Source organism: Harpia harpyja, chromosome 6 (genome assembly GCF_026419915.1).
Source record: "Harpia harpyja isolate bHarHar1 chromosome 6, bHarHar1 primary haplotype, whole genome shotgun sequence".
NCBI classification, from domain to species: Eukaryota; Metazoa; Chordata; class Aves; order Accipitriformes; family Accipitridae; genus Harpia; species Harpia harpyja.
The window spans coordinates 26,583,135-26,597,779 of NC_068945.1; the positions used below are offsets into that span (position 1 = coordinate 26,583,135).

Below are 14,645 nucleotides of genomic sequence, written 5' to 3' on the forward strand. Positions count from 1 at the left end.
ACATTATTCTTATTTCTTAATCAAACCAACCAGCAATCCTAACGTAACATCTTCGAGGTTGAGGGAACAGGAGAAACTATTCCATACGGCAAAAGAATTACAGGAATTATGGACAGAAAGCCCCTACTTGGGAAATGAGTCAGTCTGCTTCTGTCTAGCAGAAAAGATCAGCACGGAAGTACAGAGCCTTTAGAAACAGCTTATGAATTTACAGCTTGCAAAGTAAGTGAAGTCTCTGTGTCTCTTGTACACATACGCTAACTCATTCCCCACACATGCATACATAGAGGTCTCTGGTGGAAAGACGGGGAACGTGCAGTCTGCAATGCATATGAAGTTTCTGTTTAGAGGAAAAAAGAAAAGATTTTTTTCAATAGGCACAAAATCCCACCCCCTCAGCACCCCTCCTTCCCCTGTGTCTGACACTGACTTCAAGGGAGGAGTTGAGCCAATTATCTGTGAGTCCTACAGAAGGAAAATCTGCAATTTGCCAGTAGTTGTGAGAGCGAGAGGGAGAAAGGCAGGGAGGGAAGAAGAAAGACTTAATTGGCAAATGTAAAGAAAAGCCCTTTCTGTCCTAGAAAGAGAATATTTTAAAGCAAATCTCAGACCAGAAGAAAAGCAGCTCGTGGTGGGGGTGTGCCAGGCAAGACCTGGGGAAGTGTAGGTTCACCACAGACAACTTCCATGCCCCCACTGATTTCTCCCCATAGGGTCTGAGGTGGTGCAGAGACAGCGTGGGCCGGCTGGATGCACCCAGGACCCTGCACAACTAGGTATTGCTCCAGAGACCCCTTCCCACCAGCAGAGCCTACGAAGCTTGGAAGAAAAGCCAGTGGGAGTGGGAGAGACTCTGCCTCTCCTTCTCTCCAACTGAGGCTGTGAGGAGAAGAGTTCATGTCACCAAAGGGAAAAGCTATCACTGGTTCGGAGACCCTTCTCTAGCCCATGTCGGTCGCCTGATCCAGTACTTACCATCCATGGGGGAACGCCCTCTGGAGCCCTGCGGTCCTTCCCAATCCTGCTAAGTTCCCAGGAAATACTGGTGAAGAACTGAGCCCAGAGCAAGCAACGTGGGATCCGCAGAACAACAACCTTTTACAGCAGCAGCCGCCGCCTCTGATTAAAATTATCAGCTTCATCAGACTGCACCAAGACCCAGGACTGCTCCTCCAAGGAAAGAGAGGTAAGAAAGTAACATAGAGCTTGGGATGAAAGTAGGAAACAAACATCCCACAGGAGTGATTGTGGTGTGCATGAAAATTACAGGGTTACTAGCAGTGACTAACAAGTGACAGGTCTGTTATGCATGGTACAGTTTGCTTCTGTCTATGCCCTTTTTAGCTGGATGCAGTGAATTACTTTGGGATGGCAAACAGAGCTGAAGACTGTGGAGTGCAAGAGAGGTAGGTCAGAAGCCTGTTCATGGATAGGGAGTGGTAGGGATCATACCCCCTGATGGAAGGATGGAAAACTAAGGCGTAAAAGCTGTAGGCAGGTTGAATGAAGAATGTCTTCCTTAGATATCTCTCCCCAGATGCTCAGGATCAAATTTGTCAGCACCTCACTGGAATTCAGACAAGTGCTCTTCAGAGCATGCAAAAGCAGGTGCATTGTCATTCACTCCACTGTCTGCCTATGAAACAAGCAGTGGTGGTTAGCAGGTAGAAGACGACACAGGGAGTCCAAAGAAATGGGCTTTAATGTTGATTTTGGACAGCTGTTTCAGCTTTCTCTGGGCATATGAGCTTTTCCCTTTATTAAGTGCAGATAATACTCATTACCTACATTTCTCTGACATTTTTAAATCCCAGTGCTGTACCAATATAAAATACTAATGTAAAGTTTCTAGCAACAAGCCAGTGCATAAAGCAGAAGGTACCACTGGGAATTAATCTATGCTTAAGCATTTAATAAACTGGAAGGAAAAGATGTAGATTAAAGCCAGCTGGAGGTTGTTTGTCTCCTCACTCTCTTCTGATTGATTTTGCTTTATTTAGTACATGAACATGTGGTCTCTTTCTGTTTCCTTTCTTCTGCCTTTAATCTTTTTCAATGTATCAGTCCCTGTGCTCTCTCCCACCCCTGAGTGTGAAGGCTGAAGCTTCATTCTTTTTCTGAGGAGGAAATAAGACAGATTGTATTGAACTGGAGAAAAACTGGAGTGGGGGGATAAGAAGAGAGAGCACAAAACACAAACATAAACTCCCGGTTCAACGGCACACTCTGAGTCAGGTTTGCAGCAGAGGTGATGAGATGAGTGGCAACCCCATGAATCAAAGTGCTGAAAAGCATCTTTTGACTTCATGTGAAATGAAATGCAGTCAGGAAAGCACCAGAGCACTTGACTGAATGCCTTGACAGGTGGAACAAGGACTTCATAAAGTGACTATTTAATACACTAAAATCTGCATGTCCTCACACCCCTTTTTCCCCTTCAGCACATCTACATCTTTGGGGCAAAGTCTCCTGAAATGAGCATGTGTCCGCACATAGGATTCTGCCTTTGATGGGGTGGGAGGCAGTGTGGTTTAATGACCAGAGATGCAAGGGTGAGGCAAGGTGGGAAGGAGAAGGAGGTTGAAAGGTAGGATTCCCAGAATGCATTCACGCTTACCATTTGTTTGACCTTGGGTGGTCAGACAGCTTCCCTGTGCCTTACTCTCCCCATCTGCGGGTAGCTGTGGTGGCAATTCCTTCTCCAAGCTGTTCAGTATATAGTGGCATTAACTGAGGTCCAAAGCAGTGGAATGCATTTCAAGGTGGAGGACAGAAGTGCACTAAAAGTGCAAAAATAACCCTCCAAGCAGCTGCAGTGACACAGTCCACCTCCTTTGCTGTGTAACGGGAGTTTCTCTAATCACCAGCAGCTCGGTGGTTACCTGTCAGTCAGCAGTGTAATTTGCAGGATTTTGGCTTGTAAAGCTTGTAAAGCTGCTGACCAGGATTAGATCCCCCAGCGCGCACGTTCTGTACAGGACATACAAGGCATTTGCTTAAAAAGCGTAACTGTGCTCACTCCCAGGTGCTGCTGCACCAAGTTGTACAAAACTCATCTTCAGCAGGTGTGAACCAACGCAGTCCCTCATGTAGCTCCACTGGTCCATCCCAGTCTGAAGAGCTGACTCATTTCTAAATACTGAACCTGGGCTATAGAGAAGTTTGTTGTTTTTCTCACAAAATCTATCTCCCTGCTTTTCTCTGTCAGCTAAATAAAGCCCGAGAGGGTGAAAGGAAGCATCCCAAAGCAGCTCCGTCACCATTTGTCTGCCCATGGATGCAAGACAGTATTGACTGGCTATGTAGGAAAGGGCTGAGCCAGGGTACATGGCAGTGTTGTTTCAGAGATTGCATTTGGTGTTTCTGCAGTGTTGGAGATGGGTCCTGTTCTAAATAAAATCCCATAAAATCCATTCCAAATACCAGGTGTGCTCCTTGCTGTCATTCCGCCACAGCAATTCTAACAGTACCATAACTCTGCATGCGTGTGTCCGTTCAAAGTTATGTTCTGACATTACTGTCTGGCTCTAATATTATGCTGTCCTGCCCGCTGACTATAATTCAGGGTGTAAGCTACTCTGAGAAAAGCATTGCATTTTCTTCTGTGCTTTAGATAGGGCTGAATGTGCTGTTGGCGTGCAGCAAATTATAGCAATACTAATAAATAATAGCATTTTGCGGTTGCCTTGGGCTATTGCACAGCGCTTGTAATGATTCTGGATCAGAATTCCAGAGACTTCTTTATTTAGCAGTGACTGTATCTTCACTGCTGCTTTGGTTCTTAGCACATGTTAAACAAAGTAAAAGATTTTAAGCTTTTGACTGAGGTAAGTGTCAGCTACATAAAAGCTTGGGAGATAAAATTCACTCGAGGGAAAGATAGGAATCCAGATCTGGACCCAGAAATGATCTTTCAGTGTACATAAAGTACTCGCATTGTAATATTAAATAAACAACACCTAAGTTAAATAAACGCCACAGTGGGAACTTGATTATTCTTTAATAAGATCCTAGTAACTAAAATAAACTCTGTCAAAAATGTGCCTCCTTTGCTTTAATGGTTAGCTTTCCCCACACAGGGGTTATATTTTTCCTTTCAGCACACAATTAATTTGAACTGGTACATGAAAAATGTCTGAGCAGCCCTCTTTTTTTTTCATCAAAGTTTTCTGCATCTGAGTGCTACGTCAAAATGCAATCTCCAAGGTCTTGAGACTCATTTTAGTTGTCAGGGGTTGGAAATCTTGTCTAATAGCTATTTAAGATGGCTGGCCTTCATCTTTTCTCCTGCTTGTACTTAGCACCCGTGAAGACTGTGACACCCACAACAGCTGTGTATGTATAAAGACTGAAAGTCGTATGAAATCTACGTTTCTGCAGTTCCATCCATTGCCAGCCATCCCGCTGCAATGCTGATAGTTTGTTGACAGGGAGTTCCCACACTACCAGTCCAAACAGCAAGATTAAAATCTGGTTTCTAAAAGGTCGCTAAAGGCACAGATCTTTGAATTTATCATTGGCCAGTGTTATTTTGTAGCTCAAACTCCCTGCATCAGCAATGACGGTTGTATGGGACCAGCTATTTAAAGTTACTGAGATATCTAGCTTCCACTGATGTCAAGCATGATTTTTGTTTCTGTCCGACTTTTGGTTGCTCTCAGAAAATGAGTATTATGCACAGCTCCTATTTAGGCAATGAAACAAAGCGATCTAGGCTTCTAGTGGCGGTCTAGCTTCTAATGGCAGCTGCAGTGGATGCAGTATATTGGGAAATCTGACCTCTGTGTTTATGTATCTAAATGAGAACCAAGCTCTACTGAAAAATCTGGTAGTGTCTAAGTGACGCAAATGGTGGGAAGGAACCTGGTGTCTAAGTTGAAGCACAGCTGATAAAATTAGCCCTTAATGTTTAAATGAAATGAAATAGCAAATTACAGTTCAAAACCATGCTATTTTCAGTGTAAATGCCTTCATTTTTATATGACTTTAAAAGAAAAGAAAAAACACAACAAAAAAAAAACCCAAAACCACTCCCTGGAAATGAGACTGAAAAAATTAAGCATTTCCAGTGAAAAGACTTCTGTACAGACCATTGGTCTACTAACCAGGACTGTGCTCCAGAGTACTCTGACAAGCTTGTGATAAGGAGCTGCCCTACTCCATCCTCCATTTAGTTTCTGGTCTTTCCTTAAACTCTGCTATTTCCTCTTTCAGGACAAAGCAATGATGAAGACCATGTCTGGTGGAAACTGCACCCTGAATGTGCCAGCCAAGAACTCGTACCGAATGGTAGTGCTGGGAGCCTCCAGGGTGGGGAAAAGCTCCATTGTCTCACGCTTTCTCAACGGTCGGTTTGAGGACCAGTACACTCCCACCATTGAGGATTTTCATCGCAAGGTCTACAATATCCGGGGAGACATGTATCAGCTGGATATCCTGGACACCTCTGGGAATCACCCTTTCCCTGCTATGAGGAGGCTTTCCATCCTGACAGGTGAGAAAGTGGGGGGAAGTTTGCAGATGGGGAACAGTGGGTGAAAGATTATAAGGATAGACATTAGCTTGAAAACTGTAGCCTGGAGATGACCATTTCTTGGGAGGTAGCTAAGGGGACTGATTGATTTTGTTGTAAGATGCACTTTTCTAGAGCGATATTTCCCAGCCAGGATGCTCCAGGCACTATAGGGAGTGCATTGGCCACAGAGAAGTCATCCACTGGGTGAAGGTTCAAAATTGAGGTTTCACCCTAGTTTATTTCCCTCCTACCTTCCCCTCCTGCTCCATATTTTTTATTGCTGTCACAAATAAATGGCTGAATAAAATATCATGGGCATAAAGAGCAACAAAGGACAAAATAAGCATGTCATTACAAGACACAAGCAGTGAAAAACAAATGTAAAATGGACAGGGAAGGAATTCTAACCAAGAAAATCTCAAAGATTTTTTTTTCCCTAAAATTTCCAGCCTGATTCCCTTGATTTGATATTCCAGTAAAAGGATCTACTTTTACCCTTTCTCCTTGGTCTGTGGTTAATCAAATGTGTTAAAGGGAAAAAAAGGAAAATGGTGGGCTCGCTTTGTACATTCTCATTGTCAAGCATTTCCTGTTGTGAGCTAAGAAGTATTCTTTAATTTTGAAAATGACAGTGGAGATATATTCAGCCACAGCTCACAACAAACCTGCTTTCTGGATTTGCTATCTACCCCTCTAGCTAGCCAGTGAAACATGACGTTCACGTCTGACCAGGCTAGCGTCCACATTCAGTGAGGTCCTAGGGCCAGTTTCTGGCATGTGGATGTGAGTTTTTGTCCCTGAAAGCTCTCTTAGCATGTTCCACATGAAAGTCATTCAACAGGCAACAATTTGCATTATTTTATATTTGCAAAAGGAAATGTAAGTCAGGAAATGTCAAAAGGAAATGCCAGGGGATCTGTGTCATTTATGTATTTCTTTTTTTCCATGGTCTGTTTCTCTTAAGCAAATGAAATGACAGAAGAGCACTGCACATTGGGAAACCTCTCATTCCTAACTTAGGCATTTGGGTCTGACTAGCTGTAAATCTTCAGTTCAGGTGTTTCTTTGTGTATTGTGTAATCAAAAGGCCAAGGCTGAGTGGCTACTAGCTCTCCACTCTTCCTGGTGTCAGAACAGGCTGTATTTTACATGGAGATATGAATGAAAGGAAGAAAAAAGAAAAGCAATGCAGCAGAGCTGAGATAGAAATATGCTTACAAAAGAGAGTAAAATGGACAATAACTTGCAAGTCCAGTGCAACCTAGGAACAAAATCGGATATGACTGAAATAACATCATAGCCAAAAGTCTTTTCCATAGCACTACAGAAAGGTGTGGGGAGTTGAATTAAAAGAACTGGAATTAAAGTACAGCTGAGTGAATAGATTCAAAAGGACCAAACAAAAAATATGGGGAGGAGATGGCAAATAAACCTATTGCTTTTTTAAAATTAGCTCCTCTGACACAGGCTGCAGCCAACAAGCTTTTACAGTATCTTTCTTTAATTGCAGGGGATGTTTTTATCCTGGTATTCAGCCTGGACAACAGAGAATCTTTCGATGAGGTCAAGAGGCTCCAGAAACAGATCCTTGAGGTCAAATCCTGCCTGAAGAACAAGACCAAGGAATCAGCTGACCTCCCCATGGTGATCTGCGGCAACAAAAATGACCACAGTGAAATCTTCCGCAAGGTACGCTCAGATGAAGGCGAGAACCTTGTCTCCAGTGACGAAAACTGCGCTTATTTTGAAGTTTCAGCCAAGAAGAACACCAATGTGGATGAGATGTTCTATGTCCTCTTCAGCATGGCCAAGCTACCTCATGAGATGAGCCCTTCCCTCCACAGGAAAATCTCCATCCAGTATGGTGACACTTTCCAACAGAAATCCTTCCGGATGCGCCGAGTCAAGGACATGGATGCCTACGGCATGATCTCTCCCTTTGCTCGCCGGCCAAGCGTCAACAGTGACCTGAAGTATATCAAATCGAAAGTTCTTAGGGAAGGTCAGTCTAGGGAGAGGGAGAAATGCACAATCCAGTGAAGGGGGTTTGCACTCCTGTCTGAAGTCATCATCCACATGCAGTGCCTTAAAGAAAAATGGTCTGTGGAAGCACAGAATGGGTTCATGGGGTTCATCAAGAAAACCCAACATGGAGAAAGGATAACTCTTCCTGCAGATTCTGCTGAGTCACGAATGTAAATAACATCGTCCTCGTAAATGACTGGGAAAAATCATATGCCTGAGATATGAGTGCAGTTCTCTGTCTTTGTAATGTAGTTCCTCTTCATTCCCCTTTTTGTTTAAAGAATACAGACCTGAGAAGTAAAGACATTTCAACCTCATCCTTACAAAGTAGGTCAAAAATGCACAGAAGGCATTAACAGTTACGCAGCATGCAGCTCTTGGTAAGAGAGAGGAGGTTATGTGTGTGCGTGTGTGTCTGCATGTCTGTGTGCATGCATGTGTGGAGCACTCCTTTAAAAAAAATGGGACTTGCATTTCAAAGGGCAGCAGTCTCAACTGAGGTTTCCCAGATTGGGAGTGGACTCTATACATGGACACATGACTAACTCGCTTCTGAGGGGACCTGCGTTAAGAAGAACTTGATTTTATGTTTGCTGGGACACTTATCATTTGACATTGACATGAATGTTGTTTTGTATTATAGATTTTATTTGGGATTTGGTTTTTTATTGTGTGGGGGTGGGTTCTTAGCAAAATCAGACGGCAAGTGCATTCGTTTGATATCAAAACAGTGTCTACTTTCTAGCAGTGAAAGGTGTTTTTCATCTGTAAACCTATGTAATATGTACATTGATTGAAAGTGAAATTGTTCTGCAAAAAGCCAATACATTTGACTGCTTTGCAAGCCTGGTGTGATATTGTTTCTCAAAGTAGCCACACCAGCTCTGAATACTATAGTACAAATGCCACCCTTTGCCTTGCTGGCCACCAGAGCAATGGTTCCTTCCTCTGCCTGTATCAGCCGAGACTGACCAGTTTCATATGTAGGCTTAGACCACTTCAGAGGCAGGACTGGGTTTTCCTTCAAAATTAAGAACTGAACGGTTGTAGGGCCAGCTCCATCACATTTCTTCTGTTAACATGCCTCTAGTCATTTTGTTCATGGTTTTCCCTGTTGTCTGATAAAGGTTGCCTTGATGGAAACCTTTGACCTGCAGAAGTCCTTCAGAACAGAAGCCTTGTGCTGGCTGTCCAAACAGGGCTGAACTGGCTGTCCATTCACTTCTTACCTTTCTCAGCCCAGTCCAGGCTTCCTTGTCTTCAGCTCTCTCCCTGTTCTGCTTCTGGCTTTGTTGTTCGACGTGCTCCTGTATGCCCTCAAAGCCCAATATATTCTCTCAGATGTGAGCTTGCCACTCTCGCTGACTGGAATGAGATGTGTGCACACATAACTGTGGGCAAAGCATGGCCCCAAGACTGTACACAACAGTAAAGTATATACATTATATATACCTCAAAATAACCTTCAGGTATCTTGTCGCTCCCTCACCCTCAAATTCTGTTCTTGGCTGTATCTGCCTTGCTGTGTCCTAGGCAGAGCTGTGAGCTAGTTCATGCTATAATTTGACAGGAAACCAAGAATGATGGTTGTCTGTAAAAATTAGCCTCTGGGCCTCAAAATCCCATATTCATTTATCAGCTCCACCCTTCATTGGTACTGCATATTGACTGGTAAAATACACTGCTCTTTTATTCCTGTTGCCAGAGCAGCACCTTTCAGACCACATCCCCCTCCCTATCTATAAATATGTAGATGGTTTATGATTAAACCTGTTTTATTTATTAGCTGCGTCCTGGTCCTTTTTACTTTCTCCAAGAATAATGAGGAAGGTCCTATTTTTTTGTTGTGCAGCTACAGCTAGGCAAGCGAGTTGTGGGTTGTGAGCCCTGATGAGATCTCCAGTAAGTTCTGGAAGAGCCTTTTACATCCTCCAGACACCAGGGGCTACACATTTGTCTGTTTGGAACAGAACTGTGTCTATATCTACATATTTCTATCTATCTATCTATCTATCTATCTATCTATCTGAACGTTAACTTATATATACAGCTATCCACACAAGCAGAAGCAGACAGTTACTCTTTCCCATGCTGCCTCCAACACGAGAGAACAACTCTGTCCTTCATGCACAGAGCTGGCATGCTGATCCCTGGTGCAATCTAACGTGGTCTCTGCAGAGACATCACTGTTGCTCTCAGCAGTCTCTCCATCTTACCATCTGCACCTCTCAGATGGATGAGTCTTGGTCCCCCTGACCACACGCCTACCTCTCTACACTCTCCACCCAAGTGCATGAGTACTGAATGTACCAGTGATCAAGCCCTGGGACTCACATGCCACAGCGACATGGGGAGGGTTGAGTGAGAAAGGTATGAGCACTGGCCATTGGTTGGGTTAAGGGGCTCCAGGAAGCTAAAAGAGAACTCTTTGTACTATAGACCATGTGCTGCCTTACTGACCCTATGTCCGCTCTCCCCAGCCTGCTGGATAAAGCTGATTTTTTAAAGAACCTTCATAATCATCAAGTCTCTGCCTTTGTCTTACAACACTGACCTTACAATTATTTTCCCTACTGTCCTTCCATCTCCACAAAGACATCAGCTTTCCTCACCTTTCCATGTCCTCCCATTCCTGCCTTTTCCACCACGGATATGAAGCCACAGGGCATGGAAAAACATTGCAGTGACAACAAGGGCACAAGAGTAGGGGTAGCGGGAGACCAAGGAGCAGGTGCTCACAGAGATATGCTGGATCCCATGGGAAGGCCAGTGAGCCCCAGCTTCACAGTCCAGCTTGGCCTGCCAATGCTCAGGGTGAGAAGCATCTGAGAAACTGGCTGGGAATGAAGGTGAAGCAGCATTACAGTCACCCACAGAAACAAATGGCAATAAACAAGTAATCTCATTAAACTAATCCTAGTCTTCTCTCTGCATTTTGTTACTGATGGTAATTGCTTTTGAAGTTAGATTATCATGCTCCTGAGGACATTTATTTTTTTGCTTTTATTATATCATTACAGTAATTCTATTAATATTCATATATTATTGGGATTTCTAGAAGTGCTTACAGCCCCTAAACCAGACAGTATATGTATCAGTTGTTTATTCACAGTTAGCAACCATTACATTCTGTGAAAAGGGCTGGGACTGGAAAACAGAGAGCAAGGCTACCTGTCTGCACAGCGGGTATAAGGTAAGGCAGGAAGAGGAAAGGGGAATTGTTTCTTCCGTGCTGACCGCTGAATGTGTCTGACTGTAAGACAGAGCAGGGAAGGGGTTCATGGGAAAGTCAATTACGTGTGTGCAGAAACTGCAAGACCCTGAAAGGGGCAAAGAGCAGACCTACAGCCAGGCCTTGGAGGCAATGGAAAGAGAAACAACTTTTTTTTTTTTCCCCCTTGGGATTCAAGGGACCTGCACAGAACTTACTGTAACCCAAGAAGTCATGAAAATGCACAGGACTAAGGGCAAGTCTGGAGGAAGGGATCCATCCGGCAAAGATGCTGCAAGCAGGTGTACCCTTATTTGGTCTTACCTAGCATAATTAAGTTGCTGTATTCCAATAGCTACCTTGTCCTACACTGCAGTATATAAAACCTAGCATTAGTGATACAAAGCCTCACTGATGTTTTTCGCATACTTACTTTCAGGACAAGGAGCAGGGACATACACCTGACTGAGGATCAGTCACAGCCGTGGGACAAGACAGGGCTGAAATTTATTTTGTGCGTTGCTCTACACAGCAAGAAAGTCCTTGTCCTGAAGAAATTACAAGTCAACACATTAGGAGCTACTATAAATAATAACAAAAATCTAATTAAGCCACAGGGTCAGTACAAATCAGGAAGGAAATGGTGGTCATGGTGAATTAAGTAAAAAATAAATTGAGGGTGGGAAGGGCAGAGCAAAAGCCTGTTTTGACATCCAGAGGACTAAAGTAGGCTTCTGTTCGGAAGGATCCCCAGGAGGACTGCTGCCACCAGGCCAGCCTGATGCTAGAGAGAGGCTTTCATGGTGCAGCCTCACAAAGAGCATTGTCTCCTTGAGACCCCAGGGTGCAATAGGTCTGATTATCTGGGAGGCTGAAGGGCTTGCTATTATCACAAAGGCAAGTAGGAAATGGTGCGATAATTTTTAAAAGGGCAGCAGAAGAGAAAAGAGCTTCAGAAGGGGGCTCACAAAGGTAGGATGGCAATAGGAGGTTGGGTGGATAAAGAAGAGAAAAGACAGGCTAGAGTGTATGCTATAAAATGTACCTTTCACCTTTATTTCATCCTTCTCTACATAAAAGTCAAATCCAAAGACATTTTATTTAGTTTTTTTGTACTTCCTCAAATGTTAACCACCACTTACCGCTGTGTAGGACCCAGCCCACACCTCTCATCACACTTTTTGCTGCTTTAGCAGCATATACATGACCCTCCTGTCATGTACCATATTGTGGGCTGCCTTGCTAGCCCTGTCCCAGTGTCTTGGCTAGGGTAGAAGGTTATAGGCAGAGGTGTTTTTGAAGTAAAAGTGATGATGATTTGATTTTAAATCATTACCACTCTTGGGGGTTTTATTAGCATTATTGTTTCTGTAAAATTACATGGTGGCAGGCTCAGAATAAAGGGTCTCCTTGGAAAAATATATAAAATGTGATATAATGTACATTTTCCCCACTGGTTTCTATAGCAACAGCCTCTTCTCTGCACTCAGAAAGAGCAGAGAATTTGCAGGGGGGAAGATGAGTAGCAGTGGCTCTGCCCTAGATCTTTCACCTCTGAGTCCTCATGGGAAGTTCTCCTCCCTTCAGTTTCTGTTATGTGGAGAAACAAAGACCATCAGCCAGACCCACTTCGTAGACCACTCAATATGTCTGGTAAAGCTGTGGGGTGGATATGCTACCATAGATAAGAAAGTAATTTCCATGATATGACTGTAAACTGGAGCATTGCTCCCAGCACAGTACCTGACATGGGGAATACACATCGCAAACTGCTATAAACCCAACTTCTGTACTCGGGTTTGGTTAGAGCTAGCTATGAGCCTTGCCCAACTTCTCTCTTCCCTGTGTCTTTACAGGCCACCATCTGGTACAGTCAGAGCCTGAGACTTCCCAGAAAAACATTTCCTTTTGCTCTTATGACAACATCAGCCAAAGACCTTTCCTTGCCCCTACCATCACTGGCCATCCATAGCATGCAGAACCACCCTAAGTCCCAGGCATCACATTCCTAGAAAGTTATTGACAGTTTGGAAGGAGGCCAAGAACTACCAAGAATAAATATTTTATGAGCCTGGAGGGATTGACTTGACTAAGACTTAAGAAAACTCTGAAAGGGATAATTCTGTGCCATGTAGGTAAACAAAGTCTGAGAGAGGCTGGCCGAAAAGCCTTAGATGTGTTTGAAAGGTGGAGATGACAACTGAGACAGCACTTTATTTAGAGTTGGAGAGTGGGATATCTATCTCAGTGGGAACAAGAGCATTAAGCAGGAAATTGTAGGCAAAAGAGCAGGGCAGACTTTGGGGCAGTGGAATCCATTGGAAAATTTTCTAAGAGATGTCATGAAAGTCCCATTAGGAAAACACTGGGAAAAACGTTGAAATCTACATAGCCAACAGGGGTAACTTGGTGTTGGCAGTGGGCTAGACTGGCTGAGACAGTAGGTTATTTTGATTCCTCACACTTGTTTCTGTGATGGAGCCTGATCCCAAGTCTGCTTCAAAGAAATTTCCTCAGACTGCCTGTCCTCACCACATGCTCCCGACCCCCTAAGTGGAGGGTTCGTAGTTCACTAGTCCCCTCCAGTCAGACCACTAACAATAGAAACAGGACTTCTTACATCAGACCCTGTTTTTTAGACCATTTCCACAAAGATCCCCAGACTGTTTGCAGCAAAGAGCTCCTTCTTCTTGTGCATTTGTTTATTGTTCAGAAGTATTTGATGAATGATTTATGCAAACGTGTCCTGCGCTTTGGCTGCAATGGATAACTAAGATTAGTTCAGATTAAACATGAAGACAAGGAAGGATGAGGTCACTGTGTTTCAGGACATCTTATAGCAAAGTAAAAGAATATAAATGAAAAAAATTTCCAACTTGAATGTGTCTTCACATCACTCTGACCTAGAGGGAAGAAAACTCCCTCTTTCCAGCCCATTCCTCTGCTCCAGGCTCTTGAAAGACGGATTTCAGATGGACCGTATTTATTCAAGAGTGTCCTCTTACAAGCATTTGGCTTTCAGCAGTTAGTATAGAACATCAACTCGCACATGAGAGCACTGAATATTTTAGATTGGTTTTAGCAATATGTCTTGAGTCCATATTTTGAAGTTTAAAAAAAAAAAGAAAGAAAGAAAGAAAGAAAGAAAAAAGGAAAATAACCTCTACGGTTTTGGTGAATGAAAGGGCGGGGGGGGGGGCAGCGGGAATAAAATTCTGGCTCCAAGAAACAATTCCTTCATAGATTGAGACCTTATCTGGAAAACTGCACAACTCTGCTAAACTGGGACTTGTGATCTTTCTGTGTTAGACTGGGAACCAAAGCAACACAGAAACACAAGATACACAGTCCCAGCAGTGAAGCCGGATCTTGAATTTCAGACCCCGCTAACATCAGGACTGTGACAGATCCCACCTAGTTCCTCAATGTCTTTGCAAAGCTCCCAGGAGCTTCAGAGTTAAAATAAGTTAAAGTTAGTAAAATAACTGGGTGTTAGGTACCATGGGTTTCTGTCTTACTCTTCAGGTCAGAGATCTAACAGCCCCTAGGAACAGCCCCACCAGTTTCCAGACTCTTTACATAATTAGCATCTTGGTTTCCCATCCCTGATACAGGGCCAGCAGCACTCACAGGAGAGCTGAGAGAGGATAAACACCTTCCAGACTGCAAGGCACTTGGGTACCACAATGATGGATAAACACGTTAAAAGGTGAAGAGGCAGACCAGAAACAAATATCACCTCAACCAGGAGCTGAGCTGCTGCAGTGCCAGCTACACAGGAGAGCAATTACATTTTGCATAATCCCTGATTTCTGCACTACCTACAGTCTTGTCCTCCTCAGCATCTGCTGAGCTGGCAAGTCCCAGGAGCCTCAGGATTAAAATTACACACGG

General features: G+C 43.7%; 2 protein-coding genes across 17 annotated transcripts in view; one reads left to right on the plus strand and one right to left on the minus strand.

The window, feature by feature from the left end:
- On the plus strand, window positions 1–8,384 carry RASD2 (RASD family member 2). Its single transcript, XM_052790065.1, has 3 exons — window positions 1–1,186; window positions 5,215–5,494; window positions 7,026–8,384. The coding sequence occupies exons 2-3, from the start codon at window positions 5,224–5,226 to the stop codon at window positions 7,553–7,555; spliced, it is 801 nt and encodes a 266-aa protein (XP_052646025.1). The 5' UTR covers window positions 1–1,186; window positions 5,215–5,223; the 3' UTR covers window positions 7,556–8,384.
- The window catches only part of LOC128143126 (uncharacterized), a 23,634-nt gene continuing 16,360 nt past the window's right edge, over window positions 7,372–14,645 (minus strand). For all 16 annotated transcript variants that reach the window (XR_008235640.1, XR_008235647.1, XR_008235646.1 and 13 more), the window contains one exon: window positions 7,372–7,483. The gene's annotated coding sequence lies outside the window, so the exon portion shown is untranslated. The remainder of the gene's footprint in view (window positions 7,484–14,645) is intronic.